We start from the raw sequence: 26,663 nt of genomic DNA, 5'->3' as shown, positions 1-26,663 counted from the left end.
TGTAAAATTGTCTTCACTTAGTTATTAATTGCATGTGGGCAGAGAAGGAAATGTGTGGGAGGGCGTAAAAATAGAAAGTGGAAGTATGGAACCATGGCACAGCCTGAATTTTCTTATAAGAAAATAGAGTAGATACTTAATCTATTCCCCCCTGCAAAATAACACATGCTTACCAGAATGGCATGAAAGACATAACTCAGAGTTTATACTTCTCGGACCTAATACAGATCTCTCTCTGTGGAGAGAGAGCTACATTGACCACTGAGCTTAGGATATCTCTGTGAGATATTAGGGAGGCAATGAGGACCTGCAAATGTTAACCTGTATCTTTGCTCTTATGTATACCCTTGGCACTGTTCATATGCTGGTGTGGAAGTAAACCAAAGGGCAAAGTAGTCACTCTTGGGGCACCTGGGTGGCTCATTCGGTTAAGCATCCAACTTCAGCTCAGGTCACGATCTCGCGGTCCGTGAGTTTGAGCCCCGCGTCGGGCTCTGGGCTGATGGCTCAGAGCCTGGAGCCCACTTCCCATTCTGTGTCTCCCTCTCTCTCTGCCCCTCCCCCATTCATGCTCTGTCTCTCTCTGTCTCAAAAATAAGTAAACGTTAAAAAAAAATAAAAAAATAAAAGTAGTCACTCTTACCAGTCTTTGAATGCAAATAAAACTTTGTTGTCAGAGCTAGCTTAACATGTCAAGGATGAGGGCAAGTTTTCTGATTTAAACAAGATGGATATTGGTGCCATTATTTGAGAAGAGGGATATAAAAGAGGAACAGATATAGGCGTAAACCTTCAAATTCAGTGGAGGATATTTTCAGTTTTAGGCACCAAATACAAGTTAGATATGCAGGTTTATAGCTTAGAAGAGAGGGCTGTGCTAAGCGCTGAGTGCTACCAAGAGGTTGTATAAATGAGGATTGTAAAATACTCACTAGATTTAGCAAACTGGAAGTCATTAATGACCATGGAAAGAGCAGTTTTGGTGGTGGTGACAGTATATGTCAGATTAGAATAATATGAGGTGAGGTGAGAGGTGAAGAAAAGCTGACAGTATGTACAGAGAATTCTAACTTTGAACATGAACAAGAAGAAAAGTAAGCACCTTACAAAGGACTGGGGATTGTGGTGAGGTTGTCTGGTTGTTTTAGAAAGACTTAGGCCTGTTGAATGGAAAGCAGTAAGAATCCAAGAGAGGAGTTGAAGTTCCTTCCTATGAAGGCGGGAAGGGATGAAATTTAGAACACAGAAGACTGGTTTCAGCTAGAAGAAAAAAAAAACAAATTTATTGTGACAGAAGGAAAGAAGGATAGAACAGATGTCATTTTGCTTATTCAGGTGCAAAAGTGTTCAGGAGTTCCCAATATGGTGGCTCCTGTTCCTAGCAGGTAATTCTCACTCAAGATTTATGCTGATATATACACAAGATATATATGCTGAACATCTGAAACTATACTGAGTATCTACTGAGTAATGACTTTATCACTGAGTCACCACAGGTTTCCCATTGCCAAGCTCCAGAGGTGCCATTCAGAGCACCATCTGCACAGACTGGAAGGCCAGCTACTTGTGTATTCCTAAGGCAGGCTAGAAGAACAAAAAGGGACTGTCTTAAGTGTCAGGAAAACTTGAATGTATTCCCAATTATGTCACTTTGGGGTAAGTCACTTGCTTTCTCTTTTATAACGTCCTCATCTGTATAGAGTAGCAACAGATAATAGATGATAGATGCCAGATAAGTAGGTAAGTAGATAGATAGATAGATAGATAGATAGATAGATATGATTCATTTGGGGAAGAAGGAAGAAGAAATAGCTTTTTATGAAGCACGTGCAAAGACACAGATATGAAGACGCTTGTCATGTTTAATGCATTTCACTGTGGATATGACAATGTGTTTCTACAATATCTTGAGCACTATATACTAGAGTTGTATGTTAAGTACCAAGGGGCTCCTTCTGTTACTATTTACTTCTATAGTATTACAAAGTAAAAACATACCATAAATCTGTGTATATTTTTTTCTAATTTAAACTATATATATGGAATATATTGTATTTGTTATACATTATATAAAGAATATATTCTATAATATATGATATAAAGAATATATATATTATAGAATATATATAAGTATATGTATTCTATTTTTTTCCATAAAATACATCTCTAAGGCAGGTATTACTCAAACCCACTTCTAATATCTGTAGGTCCCAGGGCGAGAGAACAAATGGAGACTCTCATACCATATGTCTTCTATTTAAATTTATAAATCAAGGTAACTAACTGTTCAATAAAACATGTTTAGGGGCGCCTGGGTGGCGCAGTCGGTTAAGCGTCCGACTTCAGCCAGGTCACGATCTCGCGGTCCGTGAGTTCGAGCCCCGCGTCAGGCTCTGGGCTGATGGCTCGGAGCCTGGAGCCTGTTTCCGATTCTGTGTCTCCCTCTCTCTCTGCCCCTCCCCCGTTCATGCTCTGTCTCTCTCTGTCCCAAAAATAAATAAAAAACGTTGAAAAAAAAAATTAAAAAAAAAAAAACAAAACATGTTTAGTTTTGCTTCCTGAATATTATACCTTCTCATGAACTAGAAGCGAGAATCAAACTTAAATTTCTTGGGCTCCTCAGAATCTTTTGCCAAACAGGCACTGGGAGAACCTGCCCCAAGTTTCAGACCTCAGATCTCTTCTCTTCCCACTGCCCAGTTCCATCCAAACAACACTGCTAGGGACCTCATTTGGATTCATGTTGACACAGAAGCCTACACGGCCAAGCGCCATCCACACCTCCTGCAAACAGCCTCAGTGACCCTTCAAGCCTAGGTGTGTACCCCTTTTGGTGTGATTTGCCCTTGGAAGCACAGACTCTGGGGGAGAAGCCCACGCAGCCCCCAGCTGGGGGCTCAGTGATGTTGGGTTGGGAACTCTAGGTTTCTAGATACCCAGAATGTGGGATCGAATGAAGAAGCATGGGCTCCAGGTGCATATGACCCCTTCACCCCTTGGACTCCTTGCCCCATAGAGAAAGACCAGACTGGAGGAAAGCCAGGGTAGAGTCCAGGACAAAGACCCTCTATCTAAGATTAGAAGACTCATCTTTATTCTTATTAGATTATTTTAACATTAAGGGAACTGGGGCTCAGAGAGGTGAAGTAACTCACTGTTACTCAGTCTAATTACTGGCACATGGTAAGCTTACAGTATTGGCTGAATAAATAAAGAATAAATGACAGCCACCCACTTAGTGACATAGTCTGAACATGAACACAGTTTTCCCTGAACTAATTCTATGGCTCTAAGCTGACCTAGATTACATATTGCTATGTGGGTTTTTCATGGTCCTAGACACTCTTTTAAATAGTTCATTTACTCACACGTTTATGTTTGTTAGTGTGCAAGTATTCATGCACATATGCACATACATATGCACATATACTCTACATGCTAGCTGCAATGTATCTTGGGGAGCATATCTTCAATATGATTTGTGGCAATGGCTGTTTGAGTCCTATATCATTATTTAATTTTTCCCTACACAAATCTCATCTAAGTTTTGACTGATTTATGACCCAGGGATGCAATGCGTATCCATCTCACTCCTCCAAAACAATATTCAAATCTCATCAAATATTACTTTTCTCATTTGTTTAAACTTATTGTAAATACAGAGTCCTATAACTCACTGAAATCCAGAAGAATAAAAAAGAATGTGAAAGTTAAAGCAAGGTTCTGATTGCAATCATTATATGAGTGATTTACATAATTTTCATATTTTTTTCTAATTTTCCTTCTACATACACAGCAATGTATGAACAGAAATAAGAAGTGTGTAAAAAGCACAAATTGAAAATGACCAATTGGGTAAGTGAAAATGAAACTAATGCATTTCTAATAGACTCAGTAAAGAGTAAGGGAGACAATCTTATGTAATGGAAAGAATATTGGAATTAGAGTCAAAAGTATGGGGGGGCGGGGGGTTGCAAAAAGAAACCTACAATGTTCCAGGCACAGGGCTAGTGCCTTTATATAATTTATTGTCTTCCGTAAGGTAGACACTAACCAGCCTGGTGCTTCCTGATCTCTAAACACTGCAGATGGCTGTAGTAGTTCCTTACATGGCATCATGGAATTCTGTAACAGTAATATGAACAATAATGATACGAATATGAAAAAGGGCATTTGCTAGCAGGAATCTGCACTGTGTTTGAGAAGGAATATAGAGAAATATCCACAGTGTTTCTGTCTCAGACGTGGGATGACTGCACTGTAAATCCAAGGATCGTAATCAGATCCCATTATTATCTGTGAATCAGAACATGCTCTGGCATGCCTGCCTGTGGGAGAGCCCCACAGAGAAGCTGGTTAATATTTGATGATGACACCTCAGAAGAAGAAGTCAAATGACATCTCAGAATTGGCCTTTTTGTGATTTCACAGAATAGATGTAACAGAGAGGAAACAGAGAGGAGTTACTCAGAAGCCTAAAATTCTAAGATTCAAATGAACTGAAAGTATAGCTCTCCATTTTGTTGGAAGATTAGACAATCAACAATGTCTTTTGTTTTACTGCTTGGAGAAGGAAAATGGCTTAATTGATAAACTAATTCAAAAAGCCAAGTTCTGTTTGAAAAATCCTTGACAAATTTTTAATAGACTTTGTGTCTTACTTCATCTTTTCAATAAATCAGGATAGTTACTTTCAATAATTAGAGTAACAAAATAGATATGCATGAATTTAAACTTTGTTACTACTCTTAATTATTTTATGTAATTGAAAGTACATAAAATGTAAGTGCTCATGAAAATAAGCCAAAAAAAAAAAAAAAGACAATCCAAAACAGTGTAGTGGAATACATAAATTGTTATACTGGAAGATGTCAGGATTTATACTGAAGTTATAAAAACTGACATAAATTAGACACTTTTTTTTGGTCTACTGAAATGTAATGATATGCCAGATATTGTACTAGATGTCATGGGAACTACAACTAGAATCCATGTATTAAAAAAAAAATCCAATCTATTAAGGAAGACGTGAATTATAAACACATAATTTCAACACAGTGACAACTGTAATAAAAATTGGAGATAAATGGAGTATAGAAGGAAAAATAAAAATTTAAAAATTAATATCATTTGTTTTTAATTAAAACCATCATAAATTTATCCCTATTTTTCAGATAGTTAATATTTTTGAAAGCACCTTGCTATACACTGCCAGACTCTGAAATACTATATAAATAAGTACTCAAGTTTGGAAAATATATTTTAAAAATTCAGGTTTTTTTTTAATAAAACATATGAAATAGAAAAAAAACAAAATGAGCAAAAACTTTTACTTCTATCTTAGGAAATATAAAGCAGTGTCAAAATTTTGTCACTTATTTGTGACTGATACCCGTGATACCCAATTATTGAAAACAAACAAGTTAAAAATTAAGAAGGAAAGAAAGACAAACAGGAAAAAGAAGAAAAAGAAGATCTTACAAAGAAACAAGTAAATGGCTGAGAAATGTAAAAAAAAACTTAATTTAACAACATCTATTCTACACTTTTCCCCTGAGGTCTGGGACCATCTGGACTGAGCATTTCCTCCAGGGGAAGTCTGGGAACTGCTTACATATATTTCAATGCTATCCCTTCAGCATAAACACTACCTCTTTTTTTTAATCCTAGATTTTAAAAAGGAACGAAGCATTCCTAGTGCTTAGTGTTTAATTGATTTCATAAGGTTAAAAGAAGCAAAAGACAAAATTTTAGATCAATTCTAACCTTATTTTGATTCTGCTTAAAATCAATTTTGTCTCTACTTGATACAACAAATTAATAAGTAGGCATTCTCTTCTAAGTGTATTAAGTACAAGGCCCATGTTTCAAAATGCATTATTTCTATGAGAGGTTATAAACTAGAGGTGTCAGGTATAAGCTACAATTAAACTAGACAATGGCAGAAAATTCAACCTAAGGAACAAATGATGAAATGAACATTATATATCAGATTAAAATTATCATCTATAATATCTGGGCAACAAGAAGTAAGAACTATATATATTTAGTATCATATTCTAAGGTTCTCACTTCAATTTTAAAATATTTAATCTAAACTAAGAAAGGTGCCATGATAAGCCAGGTGTATAAAAAAGAGCTCTTTCCTAGGCTGACTCGATCACTGACTTAGTTCCCTCAGTTTATGAAAAATATTCCAACATCCATGAGTTTTCCTTCCACAGAACACATCCAAAATGGCTACTTAGATTTCAAACTATGTGGGAAATATCAAAACAGAGCAATGGGGAAAAGCCTTTTTGTGCTATGTATTTTTGACCATCAGTAGCTGCTGGGACCTGCAGCCATACATGTTCCCATCTCTCATCATTTCTTCATGCGCTTACCGCCCACAATGACTTCTACTGAAATCATGCTCATCTTCCCTGCCCTGGCTCAAATGCCACAGTCAGAGTGTGGGGGCTGCAGATAAATGCAGAGAGAGGATAAAGAGACTGATGGAACAAGATCTCAGGAAACCACAGTCATTTTTAGGCCACTTAACGGTGCTTTTGTAAGCAACTGGGAAACTACAGAGGTTTTTATGGGGAAGTAGCATAATACTTAGTATGTTTTTTTTTTTTTTAATTCTGTGTAAACTATGATCACGGAGTCAAGAAAAGAGAGGTTGAGACAACAGGTGGGGGACTTAGAACATTCCACGTTGTAAGAAAAAGCCCCCCAATCTCAGCAGGGATGGGATAAACATAACATGGAACAAAGATCATCAAGGTGTCTGATATTGGTGACTATACCTGGTTCAACTTACTATACCTTAGTAGTCAGTCCCTAGACAGTCCTCATGTTAGTGTCTGATGAATAAATGAGGGAATAAAACTTTGCAGAGATCAAACCCATGACTAGATGTGACACTAAAGAGGAGGTGAGTCGAAGATAAATGGGGCCAATTTGGCAGACAGGAAGGTTGGTGTCACTGAACTACTAAATATAATATTTGCTAAATGCCTAGATGGTGTCACAGATAGTACCATTCACTAAGGTGGGAAACACAAGATACAGGGTAGACTGAGATCTGGAGAACAATAATAATAAATTCAAGATGAGGCAGGTTGCATTTCAGTTACCACTAGAACCACATGGAGGTATCTAGCATGCAGTTAGATATTTGGATAAGGAGCTCAGATGTCAATTTGTGAGCCTGAACCATAGAAAAGACAGATGAAGCCAATAAGGATGAGCCCATCCAAGGAGAAACCATAGCAGAGAAAGGAGAAACAAACAATAACAACCAAAAAACCCCCAGGAATACCTCTATTAAAGGTATCATTTGGCAAACACTACTGTTTACAAAGGTGACCCTGCTTTTATGGACCCAGCTGTCAACAAGTTCAGAGTCTAGCAGAAGAACAAAAACTATGAGCATTTCAATAAAATGTTACAAGTTTTATGATAAACGTATCTACAGAGTAAGTGGGTGCAGCAAGGAGAAGGTGAAGAATTTAACTTGGAAAATAGGTCTGGATGATGAGTGGGGCTTGTATGAGCACAGGAAGTAAAAGAACTACTGTCTTGGGACCAGTAAAATGTATGTCTCTTCATTACATTAGTGCACAGACTGTAGCAGTGAAATTGCGAACAAAGATATGCTCAGAACTCTTAAAATTAAACACAATAAGGCCTTGGAGCATATAGCTTACATGCTGTGAAATCTACCTGTGAAAGTGCCTGAGTCAATTCCATGAGGTCTAGACCAACTGGAGACTTAATTTAGAATGCAGACAAAAACCTCTTCTGAAAATCCTGAGTTTGGTTAACATTAAAAAATAATAAAATCCCTACTGTGAAATTATAAAGTTCCTTTCTCAAAGCACATTATAAAACAGCAGTTGCAAGAACAATTAACCAAATATTACTGTGCAGAAGTATTAGGTGACCTCCTAAAGGCCTCACAGAAATTCTAATCCAGGCTGAGGATATTTTACTCCGGGTTTATCAAACCAAACCTGGATTATTATATGTGATTCCAAACAGTACCCTCTACCACAATATTAATAAATTGGAAGCTTGTTCAGGAGTAGGTAATCACAATCGTCAACACACGTACTATATGTCATGCAACTTTAGGTGCTGTAAATCCTTTTTCAAATGCTATAAATGCTAAAAGTGACTTTGTATTAGACCTCAAATTCAGGGGTGCCTGGGTGGCTGAGTCGGTTAAATATCAGACTTTAGCTCAGGTCATGATCTCATGGTTTGTGAGTTCGAGCCCCACGTGGGGCTCTGTGCTGACAGCTCGGAGCTTGGAGCCTACTTCGGATTCTGTCTCCCTCTCTCTCTGCCCCTCCCCCACTCACGCTCTGTCTCTGTCTCTGTCTCTCTCTCTCTCAAAAATAAATAAAAATTTTTTTAAATTTTAATAAAAAATAAAAAGACTTCAAATTCCAAGAACAGGCCATGCTTATTTTCAGTAAAAATAACATGGTCAAATGGTCAATGATTTAAAAGATAAAACTCAACTTACCTATGTAAATTGTAAACATAATGCACAGATTTTTTTTTTTAAATGGAAAAAATTAAAGAACTCCAGAACTAAAGAACTCTTAAAGTATTGAAGAAAAAGGCGGGACAACACGTGAAATTCTTGATGTTCGGTACCTTCCACTAACACACAACTTCAAGAGAAAGACTTGTTTCTTTTTTTCTGTTACCCCACACCACAGTGCTGGATAGATTATAAGTAGACAACTGGATGTGTGGCAGATAATTGTATGATCATGTAAGTAAGTGAACAGTGTTCATGGGGTCAGAATACACAAATATCATGTAAGCTGCATGACCTTAAAAGTCTCTCAGAATCTTGAGACTCTAAGATTACAATATTAATGGGTATAGTTTTGCTTTTAATTCTACCTATGTCCTGTTTCATCTAAGATGTAGTATAGAGTTGAATCAGAAAATGTCACCTGACAAACTCAGATCTCCCAAAGGATCAATATAATCTGTATTTACCCTGTCATTACCAGTAAATTGATGGTTTTAACTGGTTTTGTTATGTCTATGTCATTGGTAAGATTATTCATTCAACAAATATTTTTTTATGTGACATCTATGTTTCAAGTACTATACTAGGTTTTCTCTTTTAGCATAAAATAGGTTAATAACCAAGTTCTACATAAGCATAAACTATAGAAATTACTATTAGCTCTGTGTTATAATCAACAGCAAACCAGCCAGTAATTCAATAGAATCTTACTTTCATTCTCAATTCATATTTATATAGAGAGAAATAATCCCATAAGAGGCCTCCAAACTGCTTCCCTGAAGATTCTTCATACTTGGTAAACACTGTAAGGTAGAGCCTCCTGACTGTTATGACATTCTCTTTAGAAACAAAAAGATCCCTGGGGCACCTGTGTGGCGCAGTCAGTTAAGTGGCTGTCTCTTGATCTCAGCTCAGGTCATGATCTCACAGTTTGTGGGTTTGAGGCCCCCATCAGGCTGCATTGATGGCATGGAGCCTACTTGAGATTCTGTCTCTCCCTCTTTCTGCCCCTCACGTACTTGTGCTCTCTCTCTCTCTCTCCAAATAAATAAATAAACTTATAAAAAAGAAAGAAACAAAAAGATCCCTTCTCATGGAAGACTTAAAAGTTACTTTGTGTTAGACTTTAAATTGAAGGAACAGGCCAACTTATTTTTGGTTAAAGAACATGATCAGTGGTTCAAAAGATAAAATTGAATTTCCTCTATGCATACTGTAGCCATACTGCACAGATAAAGAAATGGAAAACATTTAAAGAAGAAAAGGTCAAATACCAATAGTGCCTATGACAATAGATGATATGGGTGATATATCTAAATGAAACTGACAAAAACTCTAAACTATCATTTAAGGAAATATTTCAATTATATCCTTAGTTTCTAAATCTTATAGTTTTACCACTAATGAGCACAATTAAATTTCACCAACTGTCCATTATACAAATGCGATGATTGCTAAGAGTATGTCAAACCTGATTATTTAGTAAATGTTGGTTTCTTCCTTACTTTATTATGAAATCTTGCTGTAAAATGTACGAAAAAGGTATATCCCAAGGTCTGGGAAATATAATTAAGGCATATAATATAATGAAGGCATAACTTCCTTCTCTACTAGCAATCTAATTCCTATGGCACTCTATACTTTACTACATTTCCACTGCTTAATTTATAATTGTTGTGAAATATGTTTCACATTAGCTTATTCAGAAATAAGTCTTCAATTTTCACTCAATCTCATAGTTCCTTTTCCTATTTTGTATTGTTATCTTCCCTTTGAAGCTGCACTAGTAAATAAGCAAATGTACTTTCCATTAGAACAAAATATGATTCCACCATCTTATTGAATTCCTTCAGTGCTGAAGTCCAAGCTTACGTAATAGTCTATTCTGAATGCCTAATGAATTGCTAAAAACTAAAATAATACAAGGAAAATTTAAAACTACAGTCAATTTGTGTTCAATTAAATTAATGGGACTAAGAACAAATAAAGATAGAAGAGAGTTGTTAAGCAAAATATATTTGTTCATTTTTTGCTATTCCATTAAATATAATGCCAAATCTTCCACAATTTCATATTCAACATGCCATTAAGCTATTTTCTTACATCTGACAAACAGATATCTTAGAATTTTAGAATCCAACCAACTGTCCTCTATAAGTATTAACACCAGAAACATACCTCAAGAATGATAAAGTTGAAAGGGATCTCAGAAACCATCTGATATAACCCCTGTACCGAAAATGAGGAAACTAAGCTGAAGGGAAGAAAAAAGATCCCCCCAAGGTCAAAAAGACTCTGATTCCCCGGCCAATGTTATCTGTGACACTGTGTTACCTTAGACTGAGTTGAAGACCTCTTTTATTTGTATCTTCTTAAAAAAAAAGGCTGGGTTTCAAACCAAGCAAAGAATAAATACCAAGGATGGTAGCATACACAGAAGACTTACTTAATGCTGCCATCAATAGCTTTAAGAGAAAGAGAAGAGGAAAGAAGAAACACCAATGAGGTAATAAAGAGTTGACAGAAAAAAGCTTTTCCATTAGACCCAATCAATATTGTATTCTCCCATCACTTAGAGCCTCACCAAGGAAAGTGGAAACCAGAGTGAATATGTTCCCTTAAGAGTATTTAACACTAAAACGACTTATTGGTCTCAACTATAAATGTAAGGACCAGACATGACTGAATTTGAAATCAATGGCAAAGGTTATTCCTCATTAACCTAACGTTAAGAAACCAAAGCCAGTCAAAATAGAAATGGGCCCTTTTCCAAATTGGCCATACCACCCACTTTCCCTCAGTTTCTGGGTCAAAGATTTAAATTAATATAAAGATGCTCCCTCTTTTAGCATTCCCATAGCAACTTCCCCCTTTAGAAGTAGTTACTCCGGTAAGGAAAAGGAGAGAGAAAAGTATATACTGAGTGAAACAGGGATGACAACCGGAATTTGGGTTGAAGAGAAAGGGAACACAAGAGATTTTTGTATGTATATAATGCTGTACATCAAAGGAAAATGGATTGATAATACATGGTTTTTTATATATAACATCAAATAAGAGGAAAGTGATAGTAGCCTAAAATACTAATTCATTTTCTTGCTCAGCATTTTCACATTTGTGCAGAAATTCTGCTGGAGCATTACTAGTATTGATGCCATGAGCACATTAGTCACCAATGGAATTCATTTTGTTTTGATGAGTTATTTCTGACCACCTGCTTTGGAAAGAGCACTGACATGACATGGCCCCTTTCCTACAGGAACTCAGATTCCAAAGACAGAGATAGGTACTTATATAGTAATTACAAGACAAGACAGACTGAGCTGCAGAGAATAGGTACAAAGCCAAAGGAAGCCTGAGGCTGTCAGTGATTCATTCTACCCAGGAGGATCTGAGAAGATCTAGCAGAAGAGATGACAGTTGAGCTAGGCTTCAAATAATGGGCAGTACTGTACCAGGATGGATAAATGAAGGGCTATGTGTGGGTAAGTAGAAGATAGGTGTGGAGGTTAATGTCATCCCTCGTGGAAAAAACAGAAACAACCATAGACAAAAGGAACTTAAATGGATAGATGTGGCAACTGTTCCAGGAAGGTCAACAACGTCGGAGTTGACCAGAGCGCTGTGTGTGGAGGGATGAAGAAAAAACCTTGATTGTGCAGTTCATTCATGTTGTCATTATATAAATAAAACAGTATGCCTTTGGCCAGGCTTTGAACCCACACAAAGCATTTTTAAAAGACAGATTGTGGCTAACTTTTTAAATTAAGGAACATTGTTATTTTTCTTGAAATATAGACATTAAAGGAGAAACTGTCCAAAAGAACACAACAAAACTACTTGGAACAAATTTAGGCAGAGTAAACAAATCTTAATTATATATTTCCCTAAAGGAAAAGGACAGGGTCTTCCTCATATTGCTATATCCTGTGCCCAAGTCCATGGCAAACAGATGTTAGAAAGGTGTTTGGCAATATAACTTGACTATAGATATTTAAAAGCAACCACTCACATTAGAATTGCTCAAGACAAAGAACAGGTGGATAGATCTTTCTACTAGCATTGGCAATATCCCCCAGGAGACAGTAAGGCATAGGCTTACGCTGAGTTTCAGTACTCTGCTGAGTTTCAGTACTCACTGCCTTTCGTAGTTGTGTAACCTAACTTACCCCTTCAGAGTCTTAGTTCCCTCCTCTGTAAGGTGGGTGATTGTAACGAGCTCTGATGTTTTCCAATTCAAACCTACTAACACTTTAAGTTGTATACCCCATTAGATTGACCCCCATCATCAAGGCAGATGTCACAGATACTCATCCTCAAATGCAGTTGTGTAATGGCATGAGACAAAGTATCAAATTGCCAATTTTTTTCATGTTTATTTATTTTTGAGAGAGACAGACAGACAGACAGAGTGTGAGCAGGGGAGCAGCAGAGAGAGAGAGGGAGACACAGAATCTGAAACAGGCTCCAGACTCCAAGCTGTCAGCATAGAGTCCAACACGGATTCAAACTCACAAATTGTGAGATCGTGACCTGAGCTGAAGTTGGACACTTAACCAACTGAGCCACCCAGGTGCCCCAACAAAGTGCCAATTCTAACAAGAGTTTTTAATCAAAATTTCAGGCATCTCCTGGATTCAAATACCGAACCAAGATACATGAACCTTGCTGCTCTCCAGCCCTTGCAGGGTATGTACCCAACAGCTCCATGGAAACAAGCTTTGGACTGAATGTGTTTGCTCAGCATGAGAGAGTGGGCAGGACTCTGGTTTGGGTGAAAATAAAAAGTGGTCCAAGGAACCTTTATCTTCAGGTTCCAAACCAAGATGGTAGCCCCATTAGCAGAACTATAATGAATAAAACTCTAACTCAAGAATCCATGTAGTAAACCAGAAAATACAGCTCAGGAGCTTCAAAGAAGGACATTTTGTGGAAAAACTAAAGAAGCATGATTTCGAACTGAGTTTCATTCTTGGCGCTGTTTTTCTCATGGCTTATAGGTGGAGAGGGAAGTGTAGTCAAACCTCTCAAGATACCAGAGCTGTGAAATGTGAAAGGAGCCCAGCCACGATGCTGATGACTACTTTCCTGGGCAAAAGCTACAAATGATAATGGTTCTGGGACCTGTCAGGGAAAGAGAGGGTCAGCAAGGAGGCAAACAGGAGCCCTCTCCTGAAGAGAAAATACATCTCCTCCAACATCTTTGAGGGATACCCCATTAGGAAAGGACTACAGAGGAAGCCTGGGTTTCTATCAACAGGACTTCCTTTCCTAGAATTCTGAGCTTCTGGACCATCATCACCTCATATGCCATTCAACACTTCACCTCATGGCTACAGTCCCACTGCATGCAAAATCCCACTGCAGTCTTTCTTGAAACAGTCAAGCAGGACCATGTAGCTTTAACTCTCTCCATAGTGAGAAATCTGGGTTTCCTTGATATTTGAGATCCTCCTCATTTGTTATCATTTTTATTACTTAGACACGACTAACATTTTCTGTTCCAACCTCTTTATGTGATTTTCGGTAGCTGTCTTTTCTTTTTTTTTTTCTTTAATTTTTTTTCATGTTTATTTATTTATTTTGACAGACAGAGAGGGAGAGCAAGCAGGAGTGGAGGAAAGGGAAGGAGAGAGGGAGAGAGAGAATCCCAAGCAGGCTCCTCATTGTCAGTGTGGAGCCCAACTCTGGGCTAGAACTCATAAACCATGAGATCGTCACCTGATCCTAAATCAAGAGTCAGGCACTTAACTGACTGAGCCACCCGGGTACTCTGGGTGGCTGTCTTTTCTTAAAGTCTTCTCCCCAACAAAATATCACATATGGGATGGATATTATATAGACAGCTCAGCTAGCTCTATGTGCCTAGAAACAGAATCTGACACTTATTCTAACCAGGTAATTTGAATATAGAACCCTACTTTTGGTACTTTCTTAAATTTTGCCCTTGGTTCTGAATTATTTGAGGAGTATTATCTGATTCTAGGGCATTGTGAAGGTGATCTGGGTCATCTTTTGAATTCCCCAAATTAAAATAAAACATTCAATCACCAGTAGCCATAAAAAAAATACCTTCTGGAAATTTTTATTTTTTCATTTTTTATAATAACTTATACAAGCTCATAGTTTTTCTCTCCTGAATCTTTCATACTTCATTTCAAATCCCCTTTTTGATCTTAGGTTTAAAAAAATCTTAAACACTACAGTGCACTGGATTTAATTTGTAATCCTTGAAGAACACGATGGGACTAAATTGGGGTCAAAAGAAATAAAGACCAATACCTTTGACAAAGATATGTTTAATAGCACATTACAAGTAATTAAAACATGGGATGCAGTTAGGAATATCCTAAATAGCACACTAGGAAAATAGTTTTTATAAGTCCTGTGTAAGTAAAAAGCAGGGAGCAGATGAATATGTCATGTCCTCATTCATGAGTGTTTCTCCTGTGGGGAGGGGAGCTATTTAATGACTTCGTAAGCTAAAATAAGGCCCTTAGATGTCCTTTAATAGAGTTTCCTTGTTTTTTCAAAGAACGAAACAGGCCCAGGGGCACCTGGCTGGCCCAGTTGATGGAGCATACGACTCTTGATCTCAGGGTTGTGAGTTTGAGCCCGACATTGGGTGTACAGATTACTTAAAAATAAAGAGCTTTAAAAAAGAAAAGAAGAGAAGAGAAGAGAGAAAAGAAAAGAAAAGAAAAGAAAAGAAAAGAAAAGAAAAGAAAAGAAAAGAAAAGAAAAGAAATACATGGGTCCATTTCCAGTGCTGGCAGAGTGCGGAAAAAAAAAAAGACTAGGACAAACAAACCTCAGTTGAAACTCATAATCTACATACTTCTAACTGGATTCATGAATGTGAGGAGCCCCAAGATGGCATCAGCATCCTTGTGAGACAACTGGACATAGCAGTGAGCAACCCTCTTCCTCTGGGGCTTGCTGTAAAGGTAAGATTCAGTGAGTAGGTATGTCATTTCCTCACTTCTTTAACAGCCATTGAGGAACTGCAGCAACACGGGCAGGATGCTAGGCACTGAGAAATACTAAGGAACGGTGCACAGCTCCTATCTTAAGGAACTCACATGTTGGTCAGAAAGAAGAAGCACACACAGACCACATTTACGTGGCTCAGATTTTGGACACCATTGAACACTTGAAAGATTCAGCAGTAAGCAAAAAGAAAGGATCATCGTAATAATTTAACATAGTGTACATAGTTTCTAGGGGTTATGAATATGTTCCTGAAGGCATTAATGAATAAAATAACCATTTTTGCTTGTTTGTTTGAGGGCCGTAAGATATGAAAGGATGTTACTGGAATCGTTGGTGGCTCTGAACCCTGGCTGCCCTGCAGAATCACCTAGGAAGTTCAAAACCAGCAAACAAAACTCATGACTGATGTCTGGGCCCCAGAGTAGACACATTAAGTCAGATTTTCCGGGTACAGCATTAGCACACTTTAAAAACTCACAGGTGATTTCATTTTGCAGCTACTTTGAGAACTGCTGGCCTATATAATCTCTAAACTCTAACATTTTGTGATTGGATCACAGATCCTATTTGTCTCATGTCATTCTCCTCTAGGAAACCAAGTTTGGTCTTAGGCCTTAGGGCTCTCTCTACTCTAAATGACCCCTGAAAAGTCATTTAAAAAGATTGTAAACACTTAAACTCCAATTAAGAGACATTAACAACAGTATGATTAGAAGCAGGGAGCCAGGGGATATATAAATACCAAAAACTAATGAAATGACTAACTTTGGGCAGGTAAAATAAGGAAGACTTTACAAAGTTTATCTTTTCAAACTCACTTGATTTTACAAAGACCAATGAACTTGGTCTAAACTCACATATGAAATCCACCGAGGTGCCACACATAATGAAAACCATATTCAGGACATATTTAGGACTGAACCAGGTTAAATGTCTTTGAGCGCCAATTAGATACTAAACATTTTGTTTCAATTTTAAAAGGTTAGAAAAATTATGAAGGTTTTCTACTTTCTTTAATATTTTTCTCTGCCTGAAATGTATTTGCTTATAGGATTACCCTTGCAAGCAAGGCCCTAGATCATCAGTGGTGGAGAGTAAGTATTCTAAAATGTTTCTGTGAGAATTCAAGAATAAAGTAGATAGCCTTATACAGATGGGTAATCAGGATCTTCATCATAGTATAAAACTATTAAATAATAAATAATACCATTACTCAAATTTTCACCTTAGCATCCCATAGTGCTTTGTAGTTTGGGAATAGTAGTACTCAATGCACATCAACCCTGCTCCTCCCCAGCTCCCCTCCATCTGAACTAAGTGCCCACTCACTACTGAATTGTTCAGCCAGGTATCATCCAGGCACCTTACCTGCTCTTGATTCAGACCTCCCTATTATCAGGCTCTGTTCATTCCACCTCCCCCTCCTTTTTTCATAACCATGGCGACTGCCAGAATGCCTCAGGTCAACATGAGCTATAGCCTAGGCCAATGGTTCTCAAATTTGTTCATCTCAGGACTCTTTTAAGACCTCTAAAAACTATTGAGTCCCAGAAAAGCTTCTGTTTATGTGACTTATGTCATTCAAAATTTACCATGTTTAGAATTTACAACAAAAATTTTCAAATATTGATTAAAAATAACAATAAGCTTATTAAATATTAATAACATGATATGTTTTAATAAAATATATCTACAATTTCCAAAACAAAAATTTCTTAAAAAAAGTAGTTTTCATGCTTGCAAATCTTTCTAATGCCTGGCTTAATACAAATCAGCTGGATTCTTAAACTTGCTTCTGCATTGAATCTCTTGAAATATGTTGTTGTGGTTGAAGTACATAAAGATAACCTGGCCTCACAAAGATACATGGTTGAAAAGGGAGGAAAATTTTAACAGCCCTTCCAGATGATTGTGGATATACTATATAATCTCTGGAAAACTCCACTGGACACTTGTAACAGAATGAATGAAAAAAGTAAATAATTAGTATTAAGGACATGTTATTATGAAAACAGTTTTGACTACATAGGCCCAATGAATGGTTTTCAAGGAGCTCCTAGGGCCTCTGTACCACTCTTTGAGAACTGCTGACCCAGACTTATGCCCTAGCCTTCTTATGATGCCTTAGCTTCTACTCTGGCTATCCTACAATCCGTTCTCTTCTCCAAAGCCAGAGCGTCCATTTAACTATGCAAGTCATATTATATCATCCCCTATTTCTGACTTTTTATGGATCCTAGATTAAAATACAAAATCCCTCACAACTCAGCCCTTGCCACACTTTCCAACATTACCTGTACCTTTGCTCACGTTATTCGATCTACACTTCAACTCCCTCCAACCTCAATTTGCACAAAAGTTGTTCTCTTCTGCCTTGAATATTCTTCCACTCCCCTTTGCCTGCCCCATCCTTCAGAACTCAGTTTAAATGACTCTTCCTCAGGGAAATGTTTCCTGCCTAAATGTTAGAGATCATATCTTCATTTATAAATCAGCAAACCGAGGCTTTCAAGATAATAAGAAAGGTGCCTACTGTTCTTACAAATAATATATCCAGAATATCCAGTATTTGAATGCAGATCCCACACCAAAATCCATGTACTTAATTACTCTGCTTTACCATCAGTTAAACAGAAAAGAAAAGAGAAGAAAATAAAAGAGTAAAAGAAAAAAAAAAGAAAAACAGGAAGACTAAATCCTGACCTTGATATTAATCTCTTCACATTTGTAAACATCTGAAATAATTGTTTATGCTTATAGTCAAGAAAGCCCATCCCTCTGGACCCACGTCTCCCCATGAGGCCTGGGTGCCCCAAGTGGCATACTTGACATCTCTGAGGCTCCTGGCATGCAGAGAGGGACACCTTAGCCAGGAGCCTAGGACCAGCACCCATCAACCCAGCCACCAGTCTTTCTAATTCATGCCTCATCCTCACTAGAGATCCCCCCTAGGGGCTCTAGGTCACACACAGAGCAAAACAAACCTGTCATCACACTCCACATGTCCTTGAACTCTTCATCTGATTCACCCAACAAGAATTTCCCAGCTTCAAATCAAATTGAGTTATTCACATTCAGTCTTCTTAGCTCAACTTAGTAGAAGATAAGGGCAGATGCCTGCAGTGTAGGGGGTGGGGGTCATGTGACAGCTTAGCCACTTCCTCACTCCATGAACCTGAACAAGTCTCCCTGCCACTCTGAAGCATAGCTTTCTGATCACAAAGATAGGGCTGCCCATATCAGTGGATTGCTCTAAAGAATAAAAGGGGGAAAAGCTGTGAAGAAATTCTGTAAATTCTTAAGTCATATAGTCAAGTTAATTGTTATTAAAAGTTATTATTATATATGATTAATTTATAGGCATTTTGTATCTAAGGCTCTCCTTTTTACAGATGCATAGAAGGTGGCCTTGAAATGAGAGTCCTTTCTATATGGTGCATCTTTCTTTAAACAAGTAAAGTTTTCTAGTTTGCTGCGTAGACCATTAGAATGCAAAATGTAGTAAATGAACTGGGCCCCCTCTAATGAGGCTGTCTTTGAGAGTCCTCATAAAATCTAAAATAATTCTAGGATGGAAAGTCAATAGCAAACACATTTTGATGAAGCATGCAAGGAAGAGACAAGAAAAAGTAATCACTATTAACAAATTCCCCAAACCAAATCCACACTGTAGTATCCACACACAAAGATGCTCTCACCAGGAACAGAAGCAATGTGGTGCTATACTAGGAAGACCTGTACTTTTTTTCTACATATAATTTTATGAGCCAAAGCTTTAGTTTCTAAAGATCTTCCAAAATATTCCTGTTGCATACTCAAATACAGAGACTGCCTCATTTCCTGCAAATTGTTTTTCTAATTCTATTCAAAAATATCAACTTCATTAAAACTTTAAAGATTTAATCCTGAGTTATGGTTTGATGAGATCTCTGTGGGATGAAAGAAATTAAGAGATCACAGTACCTGCTATTTTAAAATGTTCTTACAATGGAAACTTAATTTATCGATGAGAATGCATTGCTTTAGAGAAAATAGGATTAAAAAAAAAACATTCAAAATATCAGTTTAAACCCTCCGGCGGGTTTCTGAAGTGAAAAGCTTCTTTGCTTTTTTTATTTTTTTAGTAGACATCAAGCCAAATATCATTTAATTAGGCTGATTCTGTAGTTGAGATAGGAGTAAGACTTTTAAAAAAGAAAATACAATAAAAGTACTTGCTATAAATGTAAAATATCACCTGTCATATGAAACTATTTTTGATCTATATATTGACCAAAAGTATTTCAATTTATAAAAATCTAATTTATGTTCCATAGATCCCATGATTAAGCATTATTTCCCCTTTCTCATCAATTTTCTTGCTGAAGTTTCTATTTTCTGTAATGTCTTCGTCATCTATGTAAAAGAATGTATTTGATAGTAAAATGTTGAATGAGTGTGCTATTAAATTCTATACATCTACCAAAACAAGTTGGAAGGATACTAAAATATTTTGAATACACACAATTTTTAGAAAAGCAGAAATAAGGACTCAAAAATAAGACAAACAAAAGGCAACAAAATTTAGCAAAAATTATAATCACTTACTTGATTCATTTTATCCACTCAGTATAAATATACTATATCATTTTCAAAAGGGAGGGGCCTATAAAACCAAATACTTAAGACATGAAAAATATCTAATGTTTTCAGACGAGGAATTTTTCCTGATTGCTGATTTTTCTTAATGCTCTGGTTTAAAGGAAGGAATTAAATGACACAGAAAAATAATAAAAACAAAAAAAAATCTCTTAAAATATGTGATCAAGACTTTTCTCATCACTCTATTCCTTCCAGAGGGCTCTCATTTGAAAACTGAAAGAGTGACAGGAATGACCTCCAAGGTTCATGGCCTCTCCCACAGTCAGAGGGTCGACAAACATTTTTCCCTTCTTGATTGTAAATGCTATCCACTACCTGCAGTGACTTTAGAGTCAAAACATAAATGTTTTGGGAGTCCACCAATTGTACAGGTGTTTCTACTCAAAAGTAGAACAAATGTTGGAAATTAATAAGCTATGCAATTCACATGGATGTAGTCATAGCCTAGATGCACCAAATCATCATCTAAGCAAAAATTTTAGCAGGCCTCGCTCAGACAGGTATTTCACCCATAAATAATGACTTAAATAATAACATAAGAATGCTCCTTTCCTAATTAACAGGTACACAAACAGAAATGTTCTAAAGGCTTTTTATGGTTCAATGACCTCAGCCAACTTGCCAGGTCAAGGTCTGCAACATCTCATTTCCAAAGAGCTACAATACCAGTGCCTAAAGGGCTAAGTACTCCTGTGCTGTCTGCACATCTTCACTAATGGATTTATTGTATAATGCATGGTACCTCCTGTATTCTGCACTCTTCATGTTCTAATTACAAAATAATAATAATAATAATAATAACAACAACAATAACAAAAACAGCAGCAGCAGCAATCCCTAATGGTAAGCATAAATGCAAAATCTATACAATTACTTCCCTCTTTAATAGAGAACACCCCGTTTTTTATACTGCTTTTTTCAGTGTTGTGTTGTGAGGAGCACGGACAAGAAAAATCAACTGGATCTAGTTCTAGTCCCAATTTTGCCACAATCTAGCTATGTAACCTTCCATAGACCACCAACTTGCTCTGATTCTAGGTTTCTCATCTAAATAAGGATTGTGCTGTACAGTCCCAGGGCAAGCCATCACACTGTGCTCCCAGGATAGCATTATTAAGCATCTGATGTGCACTATGGCACTGGAATTTCACGATGAGAGGTCCTGTTCTTTGACTTCTCGTTTTAACTGGCAATATCATGATTTTAAAATCTGAAACCTTTGCCATTTAATTTCAGTTTTCCACTGTGTTTATAAACTTTCAACCTTATACATGTCAGAATTTGGTGAACTAAGACAAGAAAGTGAGAGACACTCAATAAGTCAGCCCTGAGATCAGAAATACAACCGTGGCCTGTCTCATCCAACATGTGACATAGTTTCACTGCCTCAGCCTCATTCCTTTGGAAAGTCTGGTCAATGGAACATGTGTCTCAATTACAGAAGTTCAGAGTAGGAATTCTTTATCAGGACAAGTTATTCCGTTTCACCTCTTGATTACCATTTGTGCCTCAGTTTATAGTTTCATAAGGATATGACTTAGAAGGGCAAGTGATTTGAAGAATAAAACTCAAATATTAAGTGAAGGTAACATCAAATGCTTATAAAACATATTCCCTCAAATAGCTTTTCTTCTTGGTGTTTAGCAACTCCCTCCTAATCCAGTAAAAGAATCTCCCTGGAATTGAGATGTGGAAGGTGCTATCTCTCTATAAATAGGCTCATCCCATGCTATGTGAATCATGGTTGCTGACAGCAAATCAACAGACTAATTATTTGGCTTTGTTAGTAACGATAATAGCACACTATCATCTTTCCAAATCTTTTTCCACACCCCACACTCCATTCTTCTAAGCTAAGCTGCAGACCAAACTGAAGTCCATGGTGTACAGATACATGCATGTGGGCCTTGCACTGGGCATGTCTTAACTGGGCCTGTCATCTCTCTGCCAGATTATTACTGTGAGACTTGAGCTAAAGGAAGTCACCAGCCAGGATCCTCTCTGCCAAGACATACACTAAGTAAATGAGAAAGAGAAGCGGATTAAATAAACACTAAAGAAAACAATAAACTCAGCAATTCCCTCATATTCTATTTTCTAATGAGATGCCAAGGAAAGGGCCACAGGAAGCAATTTCCCCCACGTAAAAATTCAGCCATGCAAATTGTTCATCTCCAAATCAACTTCCACAAGGATCAGGTGAGTTTAGCTTATCCATTCACAAATATCATCCACCTATCATTTTTACTGCCTCGTTTAGAACTGAGGAGGCTGAGTAGGATCTATTCACAAGCATCATTCATTTATCCCAACTAGAGTACGAGAATGTACTTCAAAGACTGAACTGTAAGAGTCACATTGAATTCAGAGACTTGAATTTCCTTGTAGACCATATTAGCCCTCAGAGAAGACAACCCCCAAATGATCATTGCACAATACAAATGATTTTGTTTTCCCCTAATATGAATTATATACTCTATAAATACAGAACTCTGTTTTCATATAAATCTTCAGTTTATGACATTCACAGTCTATATTAATTGTATGTAAAACAACAGAGATTTTAGTAGTGCTCGCCTTAGGATCACAATCGTTTTGTTTACTCCTGAAATTTACTATTTTATCAATATCACAGAATAAGAAAAGGAGTCCACTGTGGAGTGAATCATACCATGCAAATCCATGGGAGAAATGAAAACGAGATGGCTTCTTCACAAGACTGAATCCTGAATTTCCAAACTAATTCTGAGCCTCACTGTCCAGACTTTCCAAATGTCTTCCTCACCCCCGTGACCCTAGCCCATGGGTTTCATTTCTGGAACCCAGGAAAACATCACCGTCAGAGTTGCAAAGATGCTACCCTAAACCAGTCAACTGATCACAGAGCAAGCTTTCGTTCTAGACCACAATTTTTTTCAGTTGTCCACAATAAGGGGAGAGTATCTGCAGATTGCAAATGACAGAGCGGGCCACACCCTGAGGATCCACAAAGTCTGGTGGAAGCACAGATCTGGGCAATTCTGCATTTGTTGTCTCAAGCTGGCCTGGTTTAAGCTGGGAGTAAGCACCTGGAAAATCAAGGTATCCAATTTCCCTTTGATAATAAAGATCCATCAAAGACCAACCATTTGAGTTTAGGGACAAAGGGAATCAACTTCAGAAAGGCCTTAATAAGAAAATCTCTGATAAGTCTAAAGTTTTCTTCACACTACCTTAGGCCAAACTGCAGATACTATGTTATTTCCTTAATGTCCCAAAAGAAATTGTGAGTGTACAAAGGGTGGGCACAATAGGGCAGGAAAGTTAATGAGTAGAACCCTGGGAAACTAGGAGAGTAGCCGGAGGAAGAGAATAAGAAAAAGGTCTGTGTGAAAGGAAGTGAAAGGGCATATGGGAAAGTGGGGAGGTGAGAACTGATTGGAATGTCTGAAAGATGCAATATCATGTGTTGCTGGAGGAAGAGTTAGAAAAAGAATAAATTTAAGTTCATCTGGTGTCTAAGTGTCTGTGTCCAGAACTATGCTAAATGTTATGGGAGATATAGGGAAGAACGTTTATTTATATGTAGGTCCTCAGCAGGCAGTGTCAGCACTCGATTCATGGATGGATGAGAGAGAGAGAGAGAGAGAGAGAGGAATATGAATGAATGAGATGGTCGCTGCCCTCAAGAATTCGACAGGCTATATGGGACCAGGAGCATCCACACATATAGCTTTCCTCCTAGTCAAACCGTGGTTTCTTCAAGATATAAAGTGTTTTCCTGAATATGGGACAAGAAGCTATTAACTGATAGAGGGTGATTGAAAAAGAGACGTCTGGAAATTAGGGGAGCAGGGGGGCCAGAATGGCACAGGAAGATCCTGGTTCCCTTCCATGGGTGCCCCAGGTGCTCTGCAAAGAGGGGAGTAGGGTGTCAGCTCTGGGGAGCCCACTGCTTGGGCTTCTACTGACCTGGTCTCCGCCTCACGGGCCTCTTGCGGCCGCTGCAGAAGCGCACTTTGCTGAATACCCCGAGGACGTGCCTTTCGCACAGGGAGCGCCCGTCTTTGCTGGGGCTGGAGCGGCGCTTGGAGGCCGACACCCGGTCGCTGTTGGACTCCCTCGCCTGTCGCTTCTGCCGGATCAAGGAGCTGGCTATCGCCGCAGCCATAGCTGCTCAGCGTGGGCCCCAGGCCCCGGGCTCCACTGCGCCCTCGGGATCGCGCTCCACCGGGGCGAGGGCAGGACCTCGGCGGCCTGGAGGGACAGGGCAGGCGCGGGGAGGCAGTGCTAATATTTGAGGAGGCTGCAGTACCGAAAACCCGACGCCCACAAGGTTAGTCAGAGTCTGGGCAGTGGCGACAAAATGTGTGAGAATCCAGATGTAAACTTCCCCAACCGCTGGCAGCGGGGGCGGGGCGGTCCCAGGCCTTCCAGTTAACTAGACTCTTGCACCCCAAACTTGCACCCCAAGGCGATCCGCGTCCGAGGGGCCGTGGGGAGTTTGGTCACACTGCGTTCAGAGTACCAAATGGAAGGGGAAGAAGGATGTCCAAAACAACAAGCCGTGCCCCCGTTGGAGAGGCGCAAGCGTTGTAAGGTGTCCAAAGTATATCTACACATACATACATATAAAACCCGTTTACAAAGCAGAGTCTGGACCGAAGCGGGTAGCGTGCCTCCGGTAGAAAATACTAAAAAGTGAATAAAACGTTCCTTTAGAAAACAAGCCACCAACCGCCAGAGAGAAGGAGAGGAAGGCAGCAATTTAACTCCCTGCGGCCCGCAGTTCTGGAGATTAGGAGGTCCGTCCCGGCTGGCTGAGGTCTACGGAATGCATCGCGCCCGGCTGCGGTTCTCCAGGGGCCGGCCGCCGGAGTTCCGGAATTCCGAGAGGCGCGAAGTGGGAGCCGTGAGCCGGAGTCGGGGTAGGGGCGCGGGGCGGGGGCAGCTGTTTCCAGCTGCGGCGCGCGCGACTCCCCGCCAGCAGCGCTGCGAAGAGAGCGGGAGGCGAGGGAGGGGGAGGGAAGGAGGGACGGGGATAGAGGGAGGGACGGAGGGAGGGAGATCCTCGAGGGCCAGGCACCCCTCGGGGAGAAACCCACTAGAGGCGAGCGCCGGGATGCGCGGGGTCCCAAGAGCGGGCGCTCTTTCTCTTTCTGCTCGCTTTCTGGCACAAGACGGGCACAGTTGGTGATTATTTAGGGAATCCTAAATCTGGAATGACTCAGTAGTTTAAATAAGCCCCCTCAAAAGGCAGCGATGCCGAAGGTGTCCTCTCCAGCTCGGCGCCCACACGCCTTAACTGGAGCTCCCCGCCATGGTCCGCCCGGGGCCGCCGCACCGAGCCGGTCTATGCACAGGCTCAGAGGGAGCGAGGGAAGAGGGAAGGAGGGGGCGCCCTGGCGGGCTCGGGATCAGGTCATCGCCGCGGTGCCCGGGCCCCCCAGGCTCGCGCGGCCCGGCCGTCCGCAGCTCGTAGGCAGCAGATCAGATGGGGATTACCCGCCGGACGCGAGGCCGATCACTCGCTCCCGCGCAGCCCATCCCGGCCGAGGAAGGAAGTGACCGGCGCGCTGCGAACCCCCGCGCGTCGGCTCGGGCGGGGCGGGGGCTGGCTGCGGGCGACGTCGGCTCGAAGCGGCTGCGGCTCCCGGCCGGAGCTGCCCACCATGGTCTGGCGCCGGGAGCACAGGCGGGGCCCCTAGGCCGTCCGGGGCGACGGCGGGAGGCGGTCGAGCGCGCCCCCGGGGCCGGACGCAGACTCTGGGGCCGGGGCCAGGGAGCAGGTGCGGGCTGCCGCCAACTCGCCCAACTTGCTGCGCGGGTGGCCGCTCAGAGCCGCGGGCTAGCGGGGCTCCCCCAGCCGCCGCGCCGCCGCCTCCCCAGGCCCCAGAGGGGGCGCTCAGGGCGGAGTCCCATTCATGGGCTGAGGCTTGGGGCGCGCCGAGCCTCACTGACTCCCGGGCGCCGCCGCTGCCGCCGCCCAGCCGGTTCGCTCTGCTGGAGCGCTAGCTCCGCAGGAAAACTCCAGGCGGGGACACGGCCGCGGAGACGGAGGGTGGGACGAAGAACTGGCTGCTGCCGGAGTACCTCCTGCACTGCTCGCCCACCCGCCCGAGGGCTCGCGAACGCCCCGGTGGGGCCGGGCCGGGGGCCGGGCTCCCGGAGCGCGGGGAAGCGCGGCGCGCGCGGGTCCTCCTCCCCTCCCAGGCGCCCTCTGCTCCCAGACTCTTCTCCTTCCTCCCTCCCGTCACCCCTCTCCCCCTTCTCTGTCTTCTGTCTCTCCCCTTTTCTCCTCTCTACGCAATCCTACGTGATTGAGGTTTGGATGAGAAATTCTCAGAGGCAGAGTGAAGGAACTGCAGCTCCGGTCTGTTCTGTCCCATCCCTCCCCCAAGAGAAAACACAACCACCGGCCCGTGAAAGGACCCTGAGTACACAAACAAGGGGTTAGGGGAGGAGGAAGTGAGAGAAAGCAGTACACCCTCTCTTCCATAAGCTGGAA

General features: G+C 40.3%; 1 protein-coding gene across 1 annotated transcript in view; it reads right to left on the bottom strand.

Moving 5' to 3' along the window:
- FGF12 (fibroblast growth factor 12) overlaps positions 1 to 26,122 on the bottom strand; it is a 263,779-nt gene extending 237,657 nt beyond the window's left edge. The window contains exon 1 of the mRNA XM_049628403.1: positions 24,128 to 26,122. Within this exon, the coding sequence (XP_049484360.1) occupies positions 24,128 to 24,326 (199 nt within the window). The 5' untranslated portion in view covers positions 24,327 to 26,122. The remainder of the gene's footprint in view (positions 1 to 24,127) is intronic.
- Between the last annotated feature and the right edge of the window lie 541 nt (positions 26,123 to 26,663).

This window comes from Panthera uncia, chromosome C2 (genome assembly GCF_023721935.1).
Source record: "Panthera uncia isolate 11264 chromosome C2, Puncia_PCG_1.0, whole genome shotgun sequence".
In the NCBI taxonomy this organism is placed as follows: Eukaryota; Metazoa; Chordata; class Mammalia; order Carnivora; family Felidae; genus Panthera; species Panthera uncia.
Note: the sequence above shows the minus strand (reverse complement) of the source record. Positions and strands in the feature narration are given on the sequence as shown.